We start from the raw sequence: 26,930 nt of genomic DNA, 5'->3' as shown, positions 1-26,930 counted from the left end.
TACCACGCAGCCATACGAATAAAAAAAGAACACAATACACGATGACATAAACATCCCCACGCAGCAGAATCAACGTTTCCCACTGTGAGGGAAGGCAACACAGTTCAGTCATCCTCCTCTTTGTTGTTCATCCGTGGTCGGGGCCTCCCGAGCGCTCAGGCCCTATGTTCAGGCCCGATGTTCAGGCCCTCTCGTGATCATAAGTGAGGGGAGCAGAATTAGGCCATCTGGCCCATTGTGTTTTCCGCCGTTCAATCATGGCTGATCTATCTCTCTCTTTCTCTCTCTCTCCTAACCCCATTCCCCTGCCTTCTCCCCATAACCTCTGACACCCGTGCTAATTTCTATTTTGTCCACCCCAGGCTGACTGAAGACACATTCACTGTGGACGAAGTGACAGATATTCTGGATGGGCTGAAGGTGGTGGTGCACAGTGAGGTGGAGTCGGAGCTCATCAACACCACATACACTAACGTGCTGTTCCTGCGCCAGCTGTTCTGCCAGGCGGAGAAATGGTACTTGAAGTTGCAGACCGACATTTCCGATCTGGAAAACAGGTAGAAACAGCCTTTCAAGTTTTAGTAAATGTCATTTAGTTTAGAGAGACAGCACAGAAACAGGCTCTTCAGCCCAACCGAGTCCATGTCGACCACCGATCCCCGCACACTAACACGGTAGATTGGCTATTGCATGTTAGACAATCAGAATGCTTAGTAAATATAACTGTGTAGTGCGTGGGTCTCAGAATGAGGCAAGTAGTCCGCAGTTTGAGAAGCACTATACTTTATTTCCTCCCGGTTCAGGGGAAGACGAAACCAGGGAAAGATGGCACCCAAACCCTGCCTTTTATACCCTCCGGCTAAGGACCGCCTCCGGACTGCACCACTCCTGTGCCGAGGGGTTCGGCAGTATAATGGGACGACCCTTAGGAGCCGCCACAGGACCCCCCCCCCCAAACCAGAGGCACAAAACGCACCGGCGGTCGCACGACCCGGCCGGCCCTGCGGAAGTCAGCAGATCCCGGGGCTTGCGGGGGCGTAGGTGGAGGGACAGGTGGTGGGGGGCGGCTGGCGACCCTCGGAGGTGGAGTGACGGTGGTCTGGTGGACAGTGAGGGGGGACGCCCTCGGGGCCCCTGTTGAGCAACCAGCACCGCTGGTCAATTCCAGGTGCGGGCTTTAAACGGGCAACGGCACGGCCTTCTCCCCCCCCATGTCCAGGACGGGGTCGACTGCCCGGTTCCAGCACCTGGAACGGGCCCTCGGGGCCTCTAGTGGCATCATGGGCATCACGGCGTGGAAGACAATGGCAGACCGTGAGGGCTGATGCGGACTACTTGCCTCATTCTGAGACCCACGCACTACATTGGTGACCCCGACGTGATGATAGCCGTCTTGGGTACGTCATCCGGGTGAACCGGGATCTGGTTATAACCCCGCACCAGATCCACTTTAGAAAAAAATGTGGCCCCAGCCAAATGGGCCGTGAAGTCCTGGATGTGGGGTACGGGGTATCGATCCGCTGTTGTTGCAGCGTTCAGCCGTCGGTGATCCCCACAAGGTAATAGAAGCGGGGTGTCATCGACCGGAGTGCCCGCAGGTTGATACTGGGTTTTTTTTTGCTGGAACCAGACAGCGGCCGTGTGGTCCAGAGATGGGCTGTTTGATGGATGTCTGCGTCCAGAACATCGGTGTGGCGTGTGTCTTGGGGCTTTTTCTGTCTCCATCATGATGCCAATGGACTGGGGGTCACCAATGTAGTGCGTGGGTCTCAGAATGAGGCAAGTAGTCCGCAGTTTGAGAAGCACTATACTTTATTTCCTCCCGGGTCAGGGGAAGACGAAACCAGGGAAAGATGGCACCCAAACCCTGCCTTTCATACCCTCCGGCTAAGGACCGCCTCCGGACTGCACCACTCCTGTGCCGAGGGGTTCGGCAGTATAATGGGACGACCCTTAGGAGCCGCCACAACTGCCTAATTATATGATGTATAGTGTAAGAACTCGCCCACTGTCTAGCAATAGCTGCAGTAGACTGAACGTGTGATGTACTGCATATGTGATAGAAACATAGAAACATAGAAAATAGGTGCAGGAGTAGGCCATTCGGCCCTTCGAGCCTGCACCACCATTCAATATGATCATGGCTGATCATCCAACTCAGTATCCTGTACCTGCCTCCTCTCCATACCCCCTGATCCCTTTAGCCACAAGGGCCACATCTAACTCCCTCTTAAATATAGCCAATTAACTGGCCTCAACTACATTCTGTGGCAGAGAATTCCACAGATTCACCACTCTCTGTGTGAAAAAAATCATCTCGGTCCTAAAAGACTTCCCCCTTCTCCTTAAACTGTGACCCCTTGTTCTGGACTTCCCCAACATCAGGAACAATCTTCCTGCATCTAGCCTGTCCAACCCCTTAAGAATTTTGTAAGTTTCTATAAGAACCTCCCTGCTCTTATACTCAAATCCTTTTGCTATGAATGCTAACATACCATTCGCTTTCTTCACTGCCTGCTGCACCTGCATGCCTACTTTCAATGACTGGTGTACCATGACACCCAGGTCTCGTTACATCTCCCCTTTGCCTAATTGGCCACCATCCAGATAATAGTCTACTTTCCTGCTCTAGACAATAAAGGTGCTTGTGCTTTAACCTGTGTGAGATTAAGGCATTTACAAGGTGTCAGAAAATCGGGTCTAGCCCGTGTCTGTGTACCGCGATTTATTTTGTTTATCAGTTTTTATTTGTGAGTGATTTTTACGACATGGCTAACTCCTGTCGAAAGCCAAGCCAGCTTGCATTTGATTCTGATATAGCCAAGCGCTGGCGAATGTTTGAGCGAGACTACGCTCACTATATCCGCATCGTTCACCGAAACGACCCTGATGACCTAAAGGCATCGATACTGTTAAATCTAACGGGTCAGCAAGCAATGATCCGCGCAGACACCTTTGAATTCGCACCAGCACACCTCGACTGATCCTACACTATCCTACACACACTAGGGACGATACCAAGCCAATTAACCTACAAACCTGCATGTGTGGGAGGACACCGGAGATCTCAGAGTGGTTGTCCTAATCATAGTTCAAAAACAGGAATCTAAATTCATTTGGGACAGGCAGCATCCCTGGAGAGAAGGAATGGGTGACATTTTGGGTCGTGACCCTTCTGCTGACGGGGACAGAAGGGGGGTCTCGACCCGAAACGTCACCCATTCCTTCTCTCCAGAGATGCTGCCTGTCCTGCTGAGTTACTCCAGCGTTTTGTGTCTTATCTTCGGTGTAAACCAGCATCTGCAGTTCCTTCCTGCACATCGAAATTCATTAGTTATATCAACAATATTCCTGTAAAATGTTTTTGTTTTTAAAATGACCCATCCGCTCCACACAGACAACGCCCGTAGACAGGATCGAACCCGCGTCTCTGGCGTTGTCTCTACCGCTGCGCCACCGTACCGCCCAATCTGTCATCTGTTTTATTGAATAACCTTTTCACTTTCCCCCATCATCATTTCCCCACTTCATACGTTCATAAGACCTAAGCGCAAAGTTAGGCCATTTGGCCCATCGAGTCTACTCCACCATTCCATCATGGCTGATCTACCTTTTCCTCTCAACCACGTACTCCTGCCTTCTCCTTGTAACCTTTGTCACACTTATTAATCAAGAACCTGTCAATCTCCATTTTAAAACTACCCATTGACTTGGCCTCCACGACAGTCTGTGGCAATGAATTTCACAGATTCACCACGCTCTGGCTAAAGAAACCTCCTCATCTCCATTCTAAAGCAAGATCCTATTATTCTGAGGCTGGCCTCTGTTCCTAGACTCTGCCCACTAGTTGAAACATCCTCTCCCCATCCACTCTATCCAGCCTCTCCCCCCCCCCCCCCCCCCCAACTACCCTCCTAATATAAAACCTTACTTTATCTTTAGATTGATTTCCGGATCTCTGTGACATGATTATCGACGTGACTATCCTCGTCCGTATATCTGTGGGATTCTTTGCCATGGAAGGCTGTGGAGGCCAAGTCAGTGGATATTTTTAAGGCAGAGATAGATAGATTCTTGATTCGTACGGGTGACGGGGGGCTATGGGGAGAAGGCAGGAGAATGGGGTTAGGAGGGAGAGATGATTGAATGGCGGAGAAGACCTGATGGGAGGAATGGCCTAATTCTCCTCCTGTCACTTATGACACACCACAAGTAGCAAGAGCGATTCACTTGTAGATGGAACCAGTGAATGTGATGCCGCCGCCTGTTTTTCTGTGTCCTCACTCTCCCCGCTCTCACAACCGGTGAAGAACACCTTTAAATCCAGACGCACCGTGCTGGAGTAACTCAGCGGACCAGTCAGCATCTCTGGAGAGCGTGGATTGGGACCTTCTTCAGACTCGAGTCTGAAGACGGCTCCCAATTAGAAACGTCACTTATCCATGTTCTCCAGAGATGCTGCCTGACCCGCTGAGTTACTCCAGCACTCTGTGAAACGTCACCTATCCATGTTCTCCACAGATGCTGCCTGACCCGCTGAGTTACTCCAGCACCCTGTGAAACATCACCTATCCATGTTCTCCACAGATGCTGCCTGACCCGCTGAGTTACTCCCGCACTCTGTGAAACGTCACCTATCCATGTTCTCCACAGATGCTGCCTGACCCGCTGAGTTACTCCAGCACCCTGTGAAACGTCACCTATCCATGTTCTCCAGCAAGCACGGAAATCGCTATCAAAACATGGGGACACGCAATTTCTTGGTGGCCACGCGTATGCACACGCACACAAACATGCACGCGTGCGCATCCACACACACGCGAGGCTTCGGCCGTGGGCCCTGTGGACTGTAACATCGGGAGCTGACCTCCGAACGCCAGCAACAGCAGCTTCGTCCGCCCCGAATCGTGGGCTTCAATCGATCTGTTCGCGGGGTCTTTCATCGCCTGGCGGGGGCTTCACCATCGGGTGCCTCGATCGCCTCGATGCAGCAGTTTGATTTTAAGCCGCGCCATTTTGAATCCTCCAGCATTTTGAGTCTTTTTTTGTAGATCAGCATCTGATGTTCATTGTTTCTACCTTTAAATCAATTTGTCGAAGGTTTCTTCTTAATTTATTTTGTCAACAGGAATATGGATGTGCTTCATATATACTTTGTTATTTATTTTTGGAACAATTTAGAAATGGGCCCTTCAACTTATTGAGTCCACGCTAACCATTGATCGATCATCTATTCACACTAGTTCTATGTAATCCCCAATCTTATGCAATGTTATTTGAAAGTTGATTGTAAATTGTCCCTAGTGTGCGTTGGAGTGTGGTTTGGATAGTGTAAGTGTGCGGGGATCGCTGGTCGACACGGACTCAGTGGGCCAAAGGGCCTGTTTCCACGCTGTATCTCTAAACTGAACCAAGCTGATCTTCGAATAATCAAACGTGCATCTTTTTAATCATTGTAGGATGATTGTCAATTTGTCTTTTATTTTAACTTCAGGGAACTCTTAGAACAAGTTGCAGAATTTGAAAAGGCAGAATTTACTACAGCAGGCAAAAAAGTAAGTTTGAGTTAAACTCGGTAAAGGTTTCCTTAGATATATTGCATTTGAAAATTAATCTATTTCTTATTTGGAATGTGAGAGAGAATAAGTTCTACAATCCTGGTCGTACAGGCAGCTATCGCAGCACTAACGGAGGCAAGCCCATCGTACTTGTACTGTTTCGTCCAAGATACATAGACAGGTGCAGGAATAGACCATTCAGCCCTTCGAGCCAGCACTGCCATTCAATGTGATCATGGCTGATCATCCACATTCAGTAAGAAAGAACTGCAGATCCTTTTTTAAATGGAAGGTAGACACAAAAATGCTGGAGTAACTCAGCGGGTGAGGCAGCATCTCTGGAGAGAAGGAATAGGCGACGTTTCGGGCCGAGACCCTTCTTCAGACTGATGTCAGGGGAGAGGACGGGACAGGGATAGAATGTAGTCGGAGACGGTAAGACTGGTGAGAGAACTGGAAAGGGGGAGGGGATGGAGAGAGAAAGCAAGGTGTCAACTTCTCTACATCGGCGAGACCAAGCGCAGGCTCGGCGATCGTTTCACTGAACACCTCCGCTCAGTCCGCCTAAACCTGCCTGATCTCCCGTTGCTCAGCACTTCAACTCCCCCTCCCATTCCCAATCTGACCTTTGTCCTGGGCCTCCTCCATTGTCAGAGTGAGGCTCAGCGCAAATTGGGGGAGCAACACCTCATAATACCGCTTGGGTAGTTTACACCCCAGCGGTATGAACATTGACTTCTCTAACTTCAGATAGCCCTTGCTTTCCTTCTCCATCCCCTTCCCAGTTCTCCCACCAGTCTGACTGTCTCCAACTATCTCTGTCCCGCCCCCTCCCCTGACATCAGTCTGAAGAAAGGTCTCAACCCGAAATATTATCTAATCCTTCTCTCCAGAGAAGCTGCCTGACCCGCTGAGTTACTCCAGCATTTTATGTCTACCATCCACAGTACCCCTTCCTGCCTTCTCCCCATATCCCTTGATTCCGCTAGCTCTCAGAGCTCCATCTAACTCTCTTTTGAAAGCATTCAGTGAATCGGCCTCCACTGCCCTCTGAGGCAGAGAATTCCACAGATTAATCCGCTCAGTCTCATTCCCTTGTGCTGTTGTCAGAGTACTGCAATATTTTGTACTATTGAAATATTTATCCAGTTCCCTTTTGAAAGCTGTAGACAAAAATGCTGGAGAAACTCAGCGGGTGAGGCAGCATCTATGGAGTGAAGGAAAGGCGACGTTTCGGGTCGAGACCCTTCTTCAGACTGATGTGGCCGCTTCTGCATCGACTGCACTTTATGTTTGTGCATTCCAGATTACGACAGTACACTTATTTTAAAAAACACTTTTTTCCCCCCAAGTTTGCTTGGATCTTTAACTAATCAAATATTAAGTCCTGTGATCCTTGCTTTATCCCTCTGGTAATAGGGAAGCTTTATCTCGGTATGCCTCATCTAAACAAGACGATAGGTGCAGGAGGAGGCCATTTGGCCCTTCGAGCCATCGATCCATTCAATGGCTGATCATCCCCAATAAGTACCCGGTTCCTGCCTTCTCCCCATATCCCCTGACTCTGCTATTTTTAAGAGCCCTATCTAGCTCTCTCTTGAAAGCATCCAGAGAACCTGCCTCCACTGCCCTCTGAGGCAGAGAATTCCACACTCACCACTCTCTGTGAGAAAAAGTTTCCTCGTCTCCGTTCTAAATGGCTTACTCCTTATTCTTAAACTGTGGCCCTGGTTCTGGACTCGCCCAGCATCGGGAACATGTTTCCTACCTCTAGCGTGTCCAAGCCCTTAACAATCTTAATATGTTTCAATGAGATCACCTCTCATCCTTCTAAACTCCAGAGTGTACAAGCCCAGCCGCTCCATTCTCTCAGCATATGACAGTCCCGCCATCCCAGGAATTAACCTTGTAAACCTACGCTGAACTCCCTCGATAGCAAGAATGTACTTCCTCAAATTAGGATACTTAATCAAATATTGTCCTGTGATCCTTGATCCCTCAGGTAATAGGGAAGCTTTATGTTGGTCTGCCTCGTCTAAACAAGTCAGGATTTTGTACACTGTCGAGTTTATATGCTCACATCATATGGTGGGGGGCAGAATTGCTGCTATTCTGCATTTTCCGTGATCTTTTAGTTTAGTTTAGTTTAGTGATACAGCGCGGAAACAGGCTCTTCGACCTACCGAGTTGGCGCCAACTAGCGATCCCCGCACATGAATACTATCTTACGCACACTAGGGACAATTTACACGTACACCAAGCCAATTAGCCTACAAACCTGCACGTCTTTGGAGTGTGGGAGGAAACCGATGATCTCGGAGAAATCCCACGTGGTCACGGGGAGAACGTACAAACTCCGTACAGACAGCACCCGTAGTTGGGATCGAACCCGGGACACTAGCGCTGTGAGAGCTGTTAGGCAGCAACTCTACCACTACACTACCGTGCCGCTCTGCCAAAGGGGTCTTCATCCGCACCTTATTTGTTTTCGCACCTTACCCTTCCATGTCTCCACGTCCCCCTCTCCCCTGACTCTCAGTCTGAAGAAGGGTCTCGACCCGAAATGTCACCCATTCCTTCTCTCCAGAGATGCTGCCGGTCCCGCTGAGTTACTCCAGATTTTTGTGTCTACCAATAACGTAATGATCCCACATAATCATTTTCTCCCTTGATTTTTCCTGCAGGCAAGCACAGAAATCAGCAAACTGAAACTTGCTCCATTGAATGAAGGAGGCGTTTCTGAACTCTTGAGCAAGGTAAGACTTGTCTGAGGAATCTATGACCAAAAAATATTTAAAGGTGAAGGGAGTCAAAATCTTTTTCCCGGGCTTCATAAGTGATTGGAGCAGAATTAGGCCCTTTGACCCATCTGCCATTCAATCATGGCTGATCTATCTCTCTCTCTCTCAACACAATTCTCTTGCCTTCTCCCCATAACCCCTGACACATCGGGCTCATCACGAAGATTAGGATGGACACGTGAAATTCCATTGACTCCATTCACACTTCACGTTGCCTCGGCAAAGCTTTTCACTGTACCTCGGTGCACATGACAATAAACTAAACTCAAACTCAAGACCACCAGCATAATCAAGGACCGGTCTCACCCGGCCACTCCCTCTTCTCCCCTCTCTCATCGGGCAAGAGGTACAGAAGTGTGAAAACACACACCTCCAGATTCAGGGACAGTTCCTTCCCAGCTGTTATCGGGCAACTGAACCATCCTCTCACCAACCTAACTTTAGAAAGGAGATGAGGAGGAATTTCTGTAGTCAGAGGGTGGCCAAGTCAATGAATACTTTTAAGGCAGAGATAGATTCTTATAGACAATAGGTGCAGGAGTAGGCCATTCGGCTCTTCAAGCCAGCACCGCCATTCAATGTGATCATGGCTGATCATCCCCAATCAGTACCCCGTTCCTGCCTTCTCCCCATATCCCCTGACTCTGTTATTTTTAAGAGCCCTATCTAGCTCTCTCTTGAAAGCATCCAGAGAACCGGCCTCCACCGCCCTCTGAGGCAGAGAATTCCACAGACTCACAACTCTCTGTGAGAAAAAGTGTTTCCTCGTCTCCGTTCTAAATGGCTTACTCCTTATTCTTAAACTGTGGCCCTAGTTCTGGAATTCTTGATTGACTATACATTACAATCGAGCCGTCCACAGTGTACGGAAACAGGATAAAGGGAACAACGTCTAGTGCAAGATAAAGTCAGAGGGAGATAGTCCGAGGGTGTTTAATGAGGCATTTAGTAGTTCAGGACCTGTCTCTAAGTTCATAGGTTCTAGGTGCAGAAGTAGGCCATTCGACCCATCAAGCCTACTCCACATTCAACCATGGCTGATCTATCTTTCCCTCTCAACCCCACTCTCCTGCCTACTCCCCATAGCCCCGGACACCTGTACTCGTCAGGAACCTGTCAATAGAGTCATAGTCATAGTGATACAGTGTGGAAACAGGTCCTGCGACCCAACTTGCCCACACCAACTGACATTGTCCCAGCTGCACTAGTCCCACCTGCCTGCGCTTGGTCCATATCCCTCCAAACCTGTCCTATCCATATATCTGCCTAACTGTTTCTTAAACAATGGGACAGTCCCTGCCTCAACTACATCCTCTGGAAGCTCGTTCCATATACCCACCACCCTCTGTGTGAAAAAGTTATCTTCTCCCCCTCACCTTGAACCTATGTCCTCTGGTCCTCGATTCCCCTACTCTGGACAAGAGACCCTGTGCATCTATCCGATCTATTCCAATCATGATTTTGTACACCTCTATAAGATCATCCCTCATCCTCCTGCGCTCCATGTAACTCAACCTCTCTCTGTAGCTCAATCTCTGCCTTTTAAAAATAACCGCCGTGAGGGGAGGTGGGAGTCGACAGAGGACCCAACGTGGGGGGAGTGCCGCGATGGGGGGAGGGGGGGGAAGGTCCTGGAGCGGGATACTACGTAACTTGGTAACCGCCCTTTACGTGGCAAGCAAAGAATTTCTCTGTGGCTTGTCACATGTGACAATAAAGTTATTCATTTCATTCACGGCCATTGGAAGTCCACAAAATCATCAGCTTGCTATCTTTGCGATGAAGATCTGTTGTTTTTTGGACCACCAGATCTTGTGTTAATTTTACTAACTCACTGGCGCAGCGGTAGATTTACTTCTTCATAGCGCCACAAACCCGGGTTCAATCCTGACCACGGGTTCTGTCTGTATGGAGTTTGTACGTTCTCCCTGTGCCTGCATGGGTTTTCCCCTCGATGATCCGATTTTCTCCCACGAGTCATAGACGTACAGGTTTGTAGGTTAATTGGCTTTGGTAAAAATTCTAAATTGTGTGTAGGATAGTGTACGGGGTGATCGCTCATTGGCGCAGACTCCGTGGGCCGAAAGGCTTACTTCCACGCTGTATTTCGAAATTAAAAAACTGATCTAAACTAAACTAAACTCTTCAGTTCATCTCAAACTAAACTATTTAAAATTCTTAGTATGTGCAGGAAGGAACTGGAGATGCTGGTTTACACCGAAGATGGACACATAAAGCTGGAGTAACTCAGTGGGACTGGCAGCATCTTGGGAGAAAAGGTCACGTTTCGGCTCGAGATCTGATGTTTCTGAAGAAGGGCTTCGACCCTAAAGGTCACCTATTCCTTTTCTCCAGAGATGCCGTCTGACCCTCTGAGTTTTGGGCCTGTCCCACTTACGCAACTTTTTCGGCGACTGCCAGCACCCGCCATAGGTCGTTGCAGGTCGGCGAAAATGTTCAACATATTGAAAATTCACCGGCGACCAGAACAAGGTACGACTCTTTGGGCGACTGAGGAGACGACTCACGACCATAGTGATGACACCCTAGCGACATGTCGCGGGGTGAAGCCTGTATGGTCGTGAGTAGTCGCCCAAAGAGTTGTACCTTGTTCTAGTTGCCACTGGATTTTCAACATGTTGAACATTTTCACCGACCTGCAACGACCTATTGCCGGCAGTCGCAGAAAAAGTCGCGTAAGTGGGACAGGCCCCATAACTCCAGCTTTTTATGTCTTATCTTCCACTGAAATCACTTGATATAAATTCTTGAACCAAATTCTTGTTTGATACAGAGTAAGTAAACTGCGACGAGAATGACTGAGCTTGACCTTTATTTGTGCAGGAGATCACACGACTCCAAGAGGAGAACGATAAGCTGAAGGCAAGACTAAAAACTATCGAAACACAGGTAACGTGATTTATCACCCTGATTGTTGATGACCGAGAAATGATCTCATGCTAGAGCTGTCTATCTGTTTCTTGAAACGTCTGACCATTTTTAATCACTGGAATTCTAGGCCACAAATGCATTGGATGAAAAGTTCAAATTAGAGCGAGTTCTTAAGGATTTAGAAAAAGCCCAAGGGGACCAAGAGGTAAGGCAAATTTAGAAGTTTTTAATTAGATGCCTTGTAGGCATTATTTTTCCAATACAGGTATCATAAATATGTGTTGGAAGGAACTGCAGATGCTGGTTTACACCAAAGATAGACACAAAATACTGGAGTAACTCAGCGGTCTCGACCTGAAACGTCACCCAATCCGTCTATCCAGAGATGCTGCATGACCCGCTGAGTTACTCCAGCACTCTGTGAAACGTCACCTATCCATGTTCTCCACAGATGCTGCCTGACCCGCTGAGTTACTCCAACACTCTGTGAAACGTCACCTATCCATGTTCTCCACAGATGCTGCCTGATCCGCTGAGTTATTCCAGCATTTTGTGTCTATCAGAAATATGTCATAGTATTAGACCTGATATCTTGACTGACCATTGCATCCTGAAGTAAGTATTAAGGTAAGAACTATGATCGAGTATTAAGATCATAACTATTAAGTATGCTATAAACATTATGTTAATAACTACTAAACCGCATGGTATTGGGGGTATTAAAGCACACGGTATTGGGGGTTCAGTATTGATGTGGATAGAGAACTAGCTGGCAGACAGGAAACAAAGAGTAGGAGTAAACGGGTTCTTTTCAGAATGGCAGGCAGTGACTAGTGGGGTACCACAAGGCTCAGTGCCTGGACCACAGCTATTTACAATATATATTAATGATTTGGACGAGGGAATTGAATGCAACATCTCCAAGTTTGCGGATGACACGAAGCTGGGGGGCAGTGTTAGCTGTGAGGAGGATGCTAGGAGGCTGTAAGGTGACTTGGATAGGCTGGGTGAGTGGGCAAATGCATGGCAGATGCAGTATAATGTGGATAAATGTGAGGTTATCCTCTTTGGTGGCAAAAACAGGAAAGTAGACTATTATTTGAATGGTGGCCGATTAGGAACAGGGGAGATGCAAAGAGACCTGGGTGTCATGGTACACCAGTCATTAAAAGTAGGCATGCAGGTGCAGCAGGCAGTGAAGAAAGCGAATGGTATGTTAGAATTGATAGCAAAAGGATTTAAGTATAGGAGCAGGGAGGTTCTACTGCAGTTGTACAGGGTCTTGGTGAGACCACACCTGGAGTATTGCATACAGTTTTGGTCTCCTAATCTGAGGAAGGACATTCTTGCCATAGAGAGAAGGTTCACCAGACTGATTCCTGGGATGTCAGGACTTTCATATGAAGAAAGACTGGATAGACTCGGCTTGTACTCGCTAGAATTTAGAAGATTGAGGGGGGATCTTATAGAAACTTACAAAATTCTAAAGGGGTTGGACAGGCTAGATGCAGGAAGATTGTTCCCAATGTTGGGGAAGTTCAGAACAAGGGGTCACAGTTTAAGGAAAAGGGGGAAATCTTTTAGGACTGAGATGAGAAATACATTTTTCACACAGAGAGTGGTGAATCTCTGGAATTCTCTGCCACAGAATGTAGTTGAGGCCAGTTTATTGGCTATATTTAAGAGGGAGTTAGATGTGGCCCTTGTGGCTAAAGGGATCAGGGGGTATGGAGAGAAGGAAGGTACAAGATACTGAGTTGGATGATCAGCCATGATCCTATTGAATTGTGGTGCTGGCTCGAAGGGCCGAATGGCCTACTCCTGCACCTATTGGCTATGTTTCTATGTAATAACCATTATCTAATAATAGTTACTTTTGCCCCGGTACAATAACTATTATTAATAGCAAAAGGATTTAACTATGGACAGCACGGTGGCGCAGCGGTAGAGTTGCTGCCCTACAGCGCCAGAGACTTGGGTTCGATCCTGACTATGGGTGCTTGTCTGTACGGAGTTTGTACGTTCTCCTTGCAACCCGCGTGCTATTTCTCCGAGAGCTCCGGTTTCCTCCCACATTGCAAAGACATGCAGGCTTATAGCTGAATTGGCTTGGTGTACATGCAAATTGTCCCTAGTGTGTGCAGGACAGTGCAGTCATACGAGGATAGCTAGTTGGTGGGGTCCCGGTGGGCCGAAGGACCTGTTTCCGCGCTGTATCTCTAAACCAAACAAAACCATTATTAATAAGTGATAACTATTATCTTAATAATAACTAGCTTACTACTAAACAAATAAGAAAATAGACAATAGGTGCAGGAGTAGGCCATTCGGCACTTCGAGCCAGCACCGCCATTCAATGTGATCATGGCTGATCATCCACAATCAGTACCCCGTTCCTGCCTTCTCCCCATATTCCCTGACTCCGCTATCTTTAAGAGCCCTATCTAGTTCTCTCTTGAAAGTATCCAGAGAACCGGCCTCCACCGCCCTCTGAGGCAGAGAATTCCACACACACAACTCTCTGTTAGAAAAAGTGTTTCCGCGTCGCTGTTCTAAATGGCTTACTCCTTATTCTTAAACTGTGGCCCCTGGTTCTGGAATAATAACTAATATCTGTTGGAATGTTGACTCTTGACTTACCATGAATGAAAAAAGTTACATCCAGCTGTATTACCTGTTGTTTCATGTGATGGAAGCAGAATTAGACCAATCGGCCCATCAAGTCTACTCCGCCATTCAATCATGGCTGATCTATCTCTTCCTCTCAACCCCATTCTCCTGCCATCTCCCCTTTATCCCTGACACCCGTACTAATCAAGAACTATACTAAACTACAGTTGTTCTTAATGTTTTATGTTTTATTCTTAATGGTTTACTGTATGTCGTGTTGCTACTTGCGAGCGGAGCACCAAGGCAAATTCCTTGTACGTGTACATACTTGGCCAATAAACTTATTCATTCATTCATTCAAATCTATCTTTCTCTGACTTAAAAATGTCCATTGACTTAGCCTCAACACCCTGCTGTGGCAATGAATTCCGAAGATTCACCACACTCTCTATCACCGGCCAACATGCCCCATCCACACTAGTCCACCTGGCTGCGTTAGGCCAATACCACTCTAAACCGATCCTGTCCGTGTACCTTTCCAAATGTTTCTTAAGCATTGCACTGGCACCTAGTTTAGGTGCCTGCTGTAAATTGTGGACCTTTTTATTCACTTAGCTGCAGCTGCAAACATAAGGAGGAGACCGTTGTTGAAATAAGGATTTCACATAAGACATTAAGTGCTGGAGTAACTCAGCGGGTCAGGCGACATTTCTGGAGGACATCAATAGGTGGCGGTATATGTCTGGGTCCTTCTTCACACTGAATGTAGCTATCACTCATTATGCGGCTAGAATGGAAAGGAGTAACTAGTCCCCACCTATCACTTGGCAGACTTTGTCCTGCCCCTTCTCTCTTCCCCTCCCCGCATTCAGTCTGAAAGGCCCCAACACGAAACGTCACCTACCCATATTGCCCAGAGATGCTGCCTGACCCGCTGAGTTAATCCAACACTGTATGAAAAGTCACCTATCCATGTTATCCACAAATGCTGCCTGACTCGCTGCGTTTCTAGGTGAAGACCATTCATCTAGATTGATACAGCGTGCAAACAGGCCCTTCGGCCCAACTTGCCCATGCCGACCAACATGTCCCAGCTACACTAGTCCCACCTGCCGCATTTGGCCCATATCGGCTTGTACTCGTTAGAATTTAGAAGATTGAGGGGGGATCTTATAGAAACTTACAAAATTCTTAAAGGGTTGGACAGGCTAGATGCAGGAAGATTGTTCCCGATGTTGGGGAAGTCCAGGACAAGGGGTCACAGTTTAAGGATAAGGGGGAAATCTTTTAGGACCGAGATGAGAAAAACATTTTTCACACAGAGAGTGGTGAATCTCTGGAATTCTCTGCCACAGAAGGTAGTTGAGGCCAGTTCATTCGCTAAATTTAAGAGGGAGTTAGATGTGGCCCTTGTGGCTAAAGGGATCAGGGGGTATGGAGAGAAGGCAGGTATGGGATACCGAGTTGGATGATCAGCCATGATCATATTGAATGGTGGTGCAGGCTCAAAGGGCTGAATGGCCTACTCCTGCACCTAATTTCTATGTTTCTATGTTTATATCCCTCCAAAACTGTCCAATCCATGTACCTGCCTAAATGTTTCTTAAAAGTTGGGATAGTCTCAGCCTCTACTATCTCCTCTGACAACTTATTCCATACACCCACCACCCTTTGTGTGGAAGGAAAGTTATCCCTTAGGTTCTCATTAAATCGATCCCCCCTCACCTTAAACCTATGTTCTCTGGTTCTCGATTCCCCTGCTCTCAGCAAAACACCATACACCAACCCGATCTATTTCTCTCATGATTTTGTACTCATCTATAAGATCACCCCTCATCCTTCGGTGCTCCAAGGAATAAAGTCCTAGTTTTCTCAACCTCTCCCGATAGCTCAGTCCCTCGAGTCCTGGCATCATCCTCGTAAATCTTCTCTCCAGCTCGACAGCATCTTTCCTATAATATGGTGCCCAAGACTGAACACAATACTCTAAAAGCGGCCTCAGCAATGTCTTGTGTAACTGTCGACCTCCCAACTTCTACACCCAATACTCTGTGTGATGAAGGACAGAAGGTAGACAAAAATGCTGCAGAAACTCAGCGGGTGAGGCAGCATCTATGGAGCGAAGGAAATAGGTGACGTTTCGGGTGACCCGAAACATCGCCTATTTCCTTCGCTCCATAGATGCTGCCTCACCCGCTAAGTTTCTGCAGCATTTTTATCTACCTTCAATTTTCCAGCATCTGCAGTTCCTTCTTAAACAAGGACTCTCTTGAAGTAGTTTTGCTTCTCTGTTCCATTTACCCGCCTTTTGTTCTTTCTCCTGAACATCCTTATAATAAAAGACTTGCAAGCTTGGCTTTGAAAAATTACAATTGACAACATCCATTTTTCAATGTACAATTTACAATTGGAAAAGCCCCCTCGAATCACTTTCTTCACTCCTTTCTCTGATTTTCTTTGTGGTCCAGGATGTGAATGTGTCCCTCAAGTAACCAAGAGACATTACAGCACAGAAAAAAAGCCCATTCAACCAAGATGCCCATCTAAGCATTCTGCATTTGGCCCATCTCTCCGTAGATGTTTCCCATCAATAATCTGATTAACTATCACAGCAAGTGCCTATTTCATTTTAAACACTTCGACATTTAAAGGTATTTGGACAGGTGCGTGGATCGGAAAGATTGAGATGTTGTATGGGCCAAATGCAGGCGAGTAGGACTAGTGTAGATCAGCATCTTGGTCGGCATGGGCAAGTTGGGCCTAAGGGCCTGTTTCCGTGCTGTATGACTCTATGACGACTTCAAATGTCCCAGTATGTACATTTTAATATTTGACGATTATTTTTATCCCTTTGTATGTGCTTGAGTGCTATGCCATTTGCAGAGCATGTTGTTTATGAGAACCAGATCCTCGCCCAATCTGCCGGGCCAAGTTATAGAGTGTCATACATCGTCAGTTTCTAGCGAGCCGATACTAACTGAAACACACTCGGGACAATTTACACAAGATGCTGGAGTAACTCAGCAGGGGTCAGGCAGCATCTCTGGAGAGAAAGAAGGAATAGGTGACTCCTTCTCTCTCAAGATGCCGCCTGTCCCGCTGAGTTATTCCAGCATTTTGACTAAATTGGATAGAAAAATGTATTTCTGAGCTGGAAACAGTGAGTGGATACAAATGACTCGTTTTTCAGATGCAAGACTGTGATGAGTGGAGGACTGTGTAGGAAGAAACTGCAGATGCTGGTATAAATTGAAGATAGGCACAAAATGCTGGAGTAACTCAGCGGGACAGGCAGCATCTCTAGTGGAGGATTATTGTGGTCCCAACTGTTCACAATCTATATCAATGAAGAAAGAATGGGTCGACTGGGCTTGTATTCGCTGGAATTTAGAAGGATGAGAGGTGATCTTATAGAAACATATAAAATTCTTAGACGACTGGACAGGGTTGATGCAGGGAAAATGTTCCAAATGTTGGGGGGAGTCCAGAACCAGGGGTCACAGTTTAAGAATAAGGGGTCGGCCATTTAGGACTGAGATGAGGAAAAACTTTTTCACACAAAGAGTTGTGAATCTGTGGAATTCTCTGCCACAGAAGGCAGTGGAGGCCAATTCACTGGATGTTTTCAAGAGAGTTAGATTTACCTCTTAGGGCTAAAGGGATCAAGGGATATGGGGGGGAAAACAGGAACAGGGTACTGATTGTGGATGAACAGCCATGATCACATTGAATGGCGGTGCTGGCTCGAAGGGCCGAATGACCTACTCCTGCACCTATTGTCTGTGTCTCTAAGTATGATGTAGCTTATACCCAGCTGTATGAACATTGACTTCTCTAACCAAGTAATCCTTGCTTTCCCTCACTCCATCCCTCCCCTCCATCCTTGTTCTCCGACCGATCTTACTGTCCTCCCGATTAAATTGTACGTTGTATGACTCGTTGTCAGCTTCCCCTCGCTAACAATGATCTATTCTGCATTTTCCTTGAACTTTGTTCCCTTTGATCTTTCGTTTTCGCACCTCACCCTTCCATATCTCTCGTTTCCCACTCCCCTGACTCAGAGTCTGAAGAAGGGTCTCGACCCGAAACGTCACCCACTCCTTCTCCAGAGATCCTGCCTGACCCGCTGAGTTACTCCAGCATTTTGAGCTATATAGTTTAGTTTAGAGATACAGCGCGGAAACAGGCCCTTTCGGCCCATAGGGTGCGTCCGACCAGCGATCCCCGCACATTAACACTATCCTATACCCATTCGAGACAATTTTTACACATTTACCAAGCCAATTAACCTATATACCTGCAAGTCTTTGGAGTGTGGGAGGAAACCGTCGATCTCGGACGAAACCCACGCAGGTCACGGGGAGAACGTACAAACTCCGTACAGACAGCGCCCCTAGTCAGGATCGAACCCGGGCCTCTGGCGCTGTTTTACGCTATAAGGCAGCCTCCGTGACCACCCTATCTGGGGACAATTTACACAAAATGATATATCTACATTGACTAATGGTGCAAAGCTAGGTGGCAGTACGATGCAGAGAGACTTTCAAAAGATGCAGGCAGGTTAAGTGAATGGGTGAGACTGCGGCATGTAGAATGTAACCTGGGAAAAGGTGAATCGTCCGCTTTGGGAGAAAAAAGTCGAAAAGCAGAGGATGTTTTAAATGTTAAACGATGAAAAAATCTGGTGTTGAGGGACCCGGGTACCTTGCACACAAAGTTATAAACCGGAACAGCTAGTATAAATATCTTATTAATGTTTAATGTTTATTAATATTAATGTTTTATGTGTCATTGCTAACTCACTGTATGGCGTAGTCACTTGCGGGCGGAGCACCAAGGCAAATTCCTTGTATGTGAATACCTGGCCAATAAACTTATTCATTCATTCATTCATTAGCTGCCAAAAGACCCTGGTGAGACTGCAACTGGTTCATTAGTTTAGTTTATTGTCGCGGGAACCAAGGTACAGTGAGAAGCTTTTTTGTTGCGTGCTCTCCAGTCAGCGGAAAGACAGTACATGATTACAATCGAGCCGTCCACAGTGTACAGATACATGATAAAGGGAACAATGTTTAGTGCAAGGTAAAGTCCGATTAAATTGGTCCAAAAGTCTCCAATGAGATAGATAGTAGTTCAGCACCGCTCTCTAGTTGGTGATAGGACGGTTCAGTTGCCTAATAACAGCCGGGAAGAAACTGTCCCTGAATCTGGAGGGGTGCGTTTTCACACTTCTGTGCCTCTTGCCGAGGGGAGAGGGGAGAAGAGGGAGTGGCCGGGGGTGCGACTGGTCCTTGATGATGCTGCTGGCCTTTGCGAGGCAGTGTGAGGTGTAGATGGAGTCAATGGAAGGGAGGTTGGTTTGTGTGATTCTGGGCTATGTCCACAACTCTGTAACACAGATCTAATCTCTCTACTTTGTTGTCAAGGGAATGTACTAACGGTTCACCAGATGCATGGGGAGGGAGGATCTCCATTGACGAGAGTTTAGTTTAGAGATTGAGCATGGAGACTGGCCCTTCAGCCCACCGAGTCCATGCTGACCATCGATCACCCATACACACTAGTTCTACGTTAAACCACTTTCTCATCCACTCCCTACATACCAGGGGGTAATTTACAGAGAGCCGATTAACCTACAAAACCCGCACCTCTTTGGGACGTGGGAAGAAACACACGTCCCAAAGAACGTGCAAACTCCATGCAGACAGCGCCCGAGGTTAGGATGGAACCTGGGTTTCTGGTGCCGTGGGGCATCAGCTCTACCAGCTGCGCTTCTTTGCCGGCATAGCTGCGCCACTTAAAGATGAACAGATAGACAAATCTCCCGGCCCTGATCAGATGTATCTGAGGACACTGTGAGAAGCTAGAGAGGAAGTTGCAGGAGCCCTGGCTGGCACGACGAGTCCTTCAATAAGACTGAAGGGAGGCGAATGTTGTGCCTAAGGGCTGCAGGAAAAAGACTCGGAACTACAGAATACTAGAGAGTATTCCGAGGGGTAGGATATACATGCACTTAGATGGACAAAGTGTTGATTGGGGATAGTCAATATGGTTTTGTACGTGGGAGGTCGTGTCTCACAAATGTGAATTGAGTTTTTTGAAGATGTGGCCAAAAAGGTCGGTGAGGGCAAACCTGCAGACGTTGTCCACATGGATTTCAGAATGGTATTCTTGGTTCTTGGTTTCTTGGTCCTCCAAAATATTAAAAATGGAATTTAAACTGGAGGTGGTGAAGGGAGGGCTTAAGCCAGAAAGGGTTATTGGGAAGGTTCTGTATGGTAGGCTGCTCTGGAAGATTCGATCCCACGGGATTTAAGGATTCAAGGAGAGATAGCTGAATGGATAGAAATAAAAAGCTGGAGTAACTCAGCGGGACAGGCAGCATCTCTGGAGAGAAGGAATAGGAGACCCTTCTTCAGACCTTTTAGAAAACTTACTTTACTTTAGAAAATTGGCTTGATGGAAGGAAGCAGAGGGTGATGGTGGAAGGTTGCTTTTCAGACTGGAGGCTTATGACGAGTGGTGTGCCTCAGGGTTCAGCGCTGGGCCCATTGCTATTTGTAAGCTATATCAATAATTTGGATGAGGACGTACATGACATGGTTAGCAAGTTTGCAAAAGACACTAAAGTGTATTGTAGATTGTGAAGATGGTTGTGAACGATTGCAGCAGGATCTGGATCGATTGGTCAGGTGGGCTGAGGAATGGTTGATGGAATTTAACACAGAGGAGTGTGAGGTGTTGCATTTTGGGACGTCCAACACAAGCAGGATCTACACAGTGAATGGTCAGCCTCTGGGGAGCGTTGTACAGAGGCATCTAGGAGTACAGGTACATAGTTTGTTGAAAGTGGCATCACAGGTAGATAGGGTGGACAAAAAGGCTTTTGGCATATTGGCCTTCATCAGTCAGAGTATTGAGTATAGAAGTTGGGAGATCATATTGCAGTTGCATAAGACGTTGGTGAGACCACATTTAGAGTATTGTGTTCAGTTCTGGGAACCATGTTATGGAGAAATGTCAAGCTGGAAAGGGTGCAGAGAAGATCTCCGAGGATGGTTCAGGTCAGGTCATCTTGTGGAGCAAATGAACAGATGACACTTTGGATCAGAAACCCTTCCTCAGACTCTGGAATGTCCCGACCCGAAACGTTATCTGTCCATTCCCTCCGCAGATGCTGCCTGGCTCACTGAGACCCTCCAGCACTCTGTGCTTAGACCGAATAGCATTTGCGTACAGGGTGCTCTCTTCCAGTATCATAAATTTGTTTGATCCTGAGGTTTCACAATTTGCAATGTACTCTTTGCTCTTATTGAATTTAACTTAATTCTGGTAATAACCATATAACAATTACAGCACGCAAACAGGCCATCTCGGCCCTACAAGTCCGTGCCGAACAACTTTTTTCCCTTAGTCCCACCTGCCTGCACTCATACCATAACCCTCCATTCCCTTCTCATCCATATGCCTATCCAATTTATTTTTAAATGATACCAACGAACCTGCCTCCACCACTTCCACTGGAAGCTCATTCCACACCGCTACCACTCTCTGAGTAAAGAAGTTCCCCCTCATGTTACCCCTAAAGTTCTGTCCCTTAATTCTGAAGTCATGTCCTCTTGTTTGATGCATTCGAAAAAAACTTTGATGTTGAAGATATGGTGTGTTATATAAAAATTTGAAATGTTTGTTTTAAACCAAGTTACCAAAAAAAAATTGCTTTTGTAAATGTTATTTTTGTCTTTTACGTGTTTGCACAGTCATATTTTAATAGAAATTTATTTACTTCCTGGTGCCTACCTGAATGGTATATTGGTACGTATTACTTAATCATCTTGGACTTCAATGAATATCACTGGTGCTTAAAGCACACAATGGATGTAATTTGTGCATTCAACTGCATTTCACTTTCCAATGGCCTTTTATTGTACTTTTGTCCAAAACAAATGACGAGGTATCTCAATCTTTCTCTTAGCCCAAATTAAAAATGCAGGAGGTGTCAGACCTGGAGACATCACTGGCGAAACTGAGGGCGGATTTTGAGAAGAGTCTGAACATGAGCAGTGAGAACCAGAAGAGTTTAGAGGACAATCTCATTTCCACCAAACACGATCTGCTCAAAGTACAAGAAGATCTCCTGCTGGCCGAGAAGGTTCGTATCGCAAACCTCTTCATTAAATCGGCACGGTGGCGCAGCAGTAGAGTTGCTGCCTCACAGCGCCAGAGACCCCGGGTTCCATCCTGGCTATGAGTGCCTGTCTGTACGGAGTTTGAACGTTCTCCCCGTGACCTGCGTGGGTTTTCTCCGAGAACTCCGGTTTCCTCCCACACTCGTAAGACGTACAGGTTTGTAGGTTGATTGATTTGGTATGAATTTAAAAATTGTCCCTAGTGTAGAATAGTGTTAATGTACGGAGATCGCTGGTCGGTGTGGACTGCAGGGCCTGTTTCTGCGCTATATCTGTAAACTAACTTAAACTAAATAACTCTTTAGGTACATTGCCCTTCATCAGTGGGCATTGAAGTGGGGGCATGACCCAAAACGTCACCCATTCTTCCTCTCCAGAGATGCCGACTGTCCCGCTGAGTTACTCCAGCATTTTGTGTCTACAGTGAAAGGAGAAGTTGGGGCAGACAAAATGTTAGGAAGGAACTGCAAATGCTGGTATATACCGAAGATAGACACATAAAGCTGGAGTAACTCATCAGGTCAGGCAGCATCTCTGGAGAGCAGGAATAGGTGGTGTTTCGGGTCGAGACCCTTCTTCAGGCAGAAGTTGGGATGTTATGCTGTAGCCTTGAGTCCACACCGACCAACATGCCCCATCTACGCTAGGCCCACCTGCCTGCGTTTGGCCCATATCCCGCTAAACCTGTCCTATCCATGTACCTGCCTAAACGTTTCTTAAACGTTACGACAATCCCTGTCTCAACTACCTCCTCTGGCAGCTCATTCCTTACACCCACCATCCTTTGTGTGAAAAAATCACCCCTCAGGTTCTTATTAAATCTTTTCCCCCCTCACCATCAACCTATGTCCTCTGGTCCCCGATTCCCCTACTCTGGACTCTGTGCGTCTACCCGATCTATTCCTCTCATGATTTTGTATACCTCTATAAGATCACCCCTCATCCTCCGGTGCTCCAAGGAGTTCCAGCCTGCTCAACCGCTCCCTATAGCTCAGACCCTCGAGTCCTGGCAACATCCTGGTAAATCTTTCCAGCTTGACAACATTTTCCTATAACATGATGCCCAAAACTGAACACAATACTCTAAATAGAAAATAGACAATAGGTGCAAGATGAGGCCATTCGGCCCTTCGGCCCTTCGAGTCAGCACCGCCATTCAATGTGATCATGGCTGATCATCCCCAATCAGTACCCCGTTCCTGAATCCTCCCCATATCCCCCGACTCCACTATCTTTAAGAGCCCTATCTAGCTCTCTCTTGGAAGCATCCAGAGAACCGGCCTCCGCCCTCTGAGGCAGAGAATTCCACAGACTCACAACTCTCTTTGAAAAAAGATGTTTGCTCGTCTGCATTCTAAATGGCTTACCCTTTATTCTTAAACTGTTGCCCCTGGTTCTTGACTCCCCCAACATCGGGAACATGTTTCCTGCCTCTAGCGTGTCCACACCCTTAATGATCTTATATGTTTCAATAAGATCCCCTTCTAAACTCCAGTGTATACAAGCCCAGCCGCTCCATTCTCTCAGCATATGACAGTCCCGCCATTCCGGGAATTAACCTTGTAAACCTCCGCTGCACTCCCTCAATAGTAGGAATGTCCTCCTCAAATTAGGGGATAAAAACTGCACACAATACTCCAGGTGTGGTCTCACTAGGGCCCTGTACAACTGCAGAAGGACCTTTTTGCTCCTATACTCAACTCTTGATATGATGGCCAACATGCCATTCGCTTTCTTCACTGCCTGCTGTACCTGCATGCTTACTTTCATTGACTGATGAACAAGGACCCCCCAGATCCCGTTGTACTTCCCCTTTTCCCAACTTGACACCATTTAGATAGTAATCTGCCTTCCTGTTTTCCCTGTGGGATGTGGGAAAAAATAGATGCAGCTCGGGATGGAGGGGGGGCAGGAAAGATTGAGGGGGCTCAGTCTGGTGTATTATCTAAAATTGTAGAATTAGATATTCATACTGTTGAGCCCCTCCGCCACAATTATATTCCTGTGGCAGGTAAAGGTGCAGCAGCGTGTAATGGAGCAGTCAATCTCTTGTTCCTCAGCGCGCACTTAGTGCCAAAGTAGGCTTTGCCAAGAGAAGTCAGAGGCGACCGCTCATCATTATAAAACAGTTGGCAATCCCTGACTGATAAAATCATTTTGCAAAGCACAAAAGTGCTGGAGGAACTCAGCAGGTCAGGCAGCATCTGTGGAGGGAAATGGACAGAAGAGCTTTCGGGTCGGGACCCTTATTCAGGCAACCTGTAGTAGGGGGAAGAAAGCTGGATAGGAGACGTAATGGTAGGACAAGTACTGGTGAATGAGCGGAGGATACAGTTGAGGGTGGTGGGGGGGGGTTTGTTTGCAGCTGGGTGGATAAAGGTCCGAGGTGATGAGGAGACCAAAGGGCGTCAGATGAGGAGTGAAAAGTTCATCTCGTAGCCATTCTGCCCATCGAGTCTGCTCTGCCATTCAATCATGGCTGATCTATCTTTCCCTCTCAACCACATATTTCCTGCCTTCTCCCTATAACCCTTGACACCTGTACTAATCAAGAATCTATCTCCGCCTTAAACATATCCATTGACTTGGCCTCCACAGCCGTCTGTGGCAATGAATTCCACAGATTCACTGTCCTCTGGCTGAAGAAATTCCTCATCTCCTTCAGTTTAGTTTAGAGATACAGCGCGGAAACTGGCCCTTCGGCCTACCGAGTTTGCACTGACCAGCGATTAACATATTAACACTACCTGACACTCACTAGGAGCAATTTATCAATTATACCAAGCCAATTAACCTACAACCCTGTACGTCTTTGGAGTGCGGGAGGAAACCAAAGATCTCGGAGAAAACCCACGCTGGTCACGGGGTGAACGTACAAACTCCGTTCAGACAGCACCCATAATCGGGATCGAACCCGGGTCTCCCGTGGTATAAGCGCTGTAAGGCAGCAACTCTCCCACTGCGCCACCGTGCCGCCCCACTTATGGGCACTATTACTTGAAATTAGGGAATTCAATGTTCCCCAGTATACCTGAAATGTTAATTCAATGTTGCTGTTTTGTTGTAAATATTTTGTTTGAACGATATTTTAAGCGCCACTGTTTCAATGAAACGTCAATTTTATTCACAGGAACTGGAGAAAAAGTTCCAAGAAACTGCCGCTTACCGCAATATGAAAGAATTATTAACGAAAAAGAACGAGCAAGTGAAGGAACTGCGTAAACGCCTCTCACAGTAAGATGACGTCTGGAAAATAAAATTGCCGTTTTCAATTCAGGTTTGGAAGGGTAGCGATCCTTAGTTACTTTCCACGGTACAGGTTGGAGATGGACAAGCTATCAGCTAGGAGCTTGAAAGCGCGCACCACTAGACTTGAGTTGCTGCCTTACAACTCTTGCAGCGCCAGAGACCCGGGTTCGATCCCGACTACGGGTGCTGTCTGTACGGAGTTTGTACGTTCTCCCCGTGACCACGTGGGTTTTCGCCGAGATCTTCGGTTTCCTCCCACACTCCAAAGACCTACCGATTGTAGATAAATTGGCTTGGTATAATTGTAAAACTGTCCCTAGAATGTGTAATACAGTGTTTAATGTACGGGGATCACTGGTCGGCGCGGACTCGGTGGGCCGAAGGGCCTGTTTCCCTGCTGTATCTCTAAACTAAACTAAACAGCGACTTCCCCTCTGTTATCAGACTTCTGAACGGTCCTTCCATAAGCTAGGGTACTGTCCGATTCACCTCTAACCCCATTGCGGACATTGGACTTTGTCTCTGGAACTGATGCGCTACAATGCTGAGAGCCACAGTGCATTCAGAAAGTATTCAGACCCCTTTTTCCATATTTTGTTACGTTACAGCCTTATTTAAAAATTGATTAGTTTTTTAATCATCAATCTACACACAATACCCCAGAATGAAGAAACGAAAACAGGTGTTTAGAAATTTTTGCAAAGTAATTAAAAAGAAATAACTGAAATATCACAGACCCTTTGCTATGACACTCAAAATTGAGCTGAGGTTCATCATGTTTCCATTGATTATCCTTGAGATGTTTCTACATTTTGATTGGAGTCCAACAGTGGTAAATGACCAGTGACTAGTGGGGTACCGCAAGGCTCGGTGCTGGGACTGCAGCAACATACATCAATGATTTAGATGAAGGGATCCAAAGTAACATTAGCAAATATGCAGATGACACAAAGCTGGGTGGCAGTGTGAACTGGGTGGCAGCATCACCCGGCGCGGCGTTAATGGCCGCGGGACATTTGCCATCGCCCGCCGGGGGCTTTGACTCTGACATCGGGAGGGAAATGGGGAGTGCAGGGGAGAGATAAGTTTTTTTGCCTTCCATCACAGCGAGGAGGAGATGCGCTGTGATGGATGTCTGTGTAAATTGTGTTGTGTCTTGGGTCTTTTTTTCTTGTGTGTATGACTGCAGAAACAACATTTCATTTGAGCCTCTATGAGGTTCAAGTGACAAATAAATTGTATTGTGTATTGTGAACTGTGAGGAGGATGCTATGAGAATGCAGGGTGCCATGAACAGGTTGGGTGAGTGGGCAGATGCATGGCAGATGCAGTTTAATGTGGATTAATGTGAGGTTATCCACTTTGGTAGCAAAAACAGGAAGGAAGATTATTATCTAAATGGTGTTAAATTTGGAAAAGGGGAAGTAAAACGGGATCTGGGGGGGGGGTCCTTGTTCATCAGTCAATTAAAGTAAGCGTGCAGGTACAGCAGGCAGTGAAGAAAGCGAATGGCATGTTGGCCTTCATAACAAGAGGAATTGAGTATAGGAGCAAAGAGGTCCTTCTGCAGTTGTACAGGGCCCGAGTGTGACCATACCTGGAGTATTGTGTGCAGCTTTGGCCTCCAAATT

General features: G+C 46.9%; 1 protein-coding gene across 1 annotated transcript in view; it reads left to right on the top strand.

Annotated features, from left to right (window-relative positions):
* Positions 1-26,930, top strand: part of lztfl1 (leucine zipper transcription factor-like 1) — a 42,619-nt gene that overhangs the window by 12,124 nt on the left and 3,565 nt on the right. Inside the window, exons 3-9 of the mRNA XM_055653572.1 lie at positions 363-557; positions 5,495-5,555; positions 8,243-8,314; positions 11,204-11,269; positions 11,379-11,456; positions 21,837-22,013; positions 25,181-25,284. Of these exons, the coding sequence (XP_055509547.1) occupies positions 363-557; positions 5,495-5,555; positions 8,243-8,314; positions 11,204-11,269; positions 11,379-11,456; positions 21,837-22,013; positions 25,181-25,284 (753 nt within the window). The remainder of the gene's footprint in view (positions 1-362; positions 558-5,494; positions 5,556-8,242; positions 8,315-11,203; positions 11,270-11,378; positions 11,457-21,836; positions 22,014-25,180; positions 25,285-26,930) is intronic.

Source organism: Leucoraja erinacea, chromosome 2, assembly GCF_028641065.1.
Source record: "Leucoraja erinacea ecotype New England chromosome 2, Leri_hhj_1, whole genome shotgun sequence".
In the NCBI taxonomy this organism is placed as follows: Eukaryota; Metazoa; Chordata; class Chondrichthyes; order Rajiformes; family Rajidae; genus Leucoraja; species Leucoraja erinaceus.
Note: the sequence above shows the minus strand (reverse complement) of the source record. Positions and strands in the feature narration are given on the sequence as shown.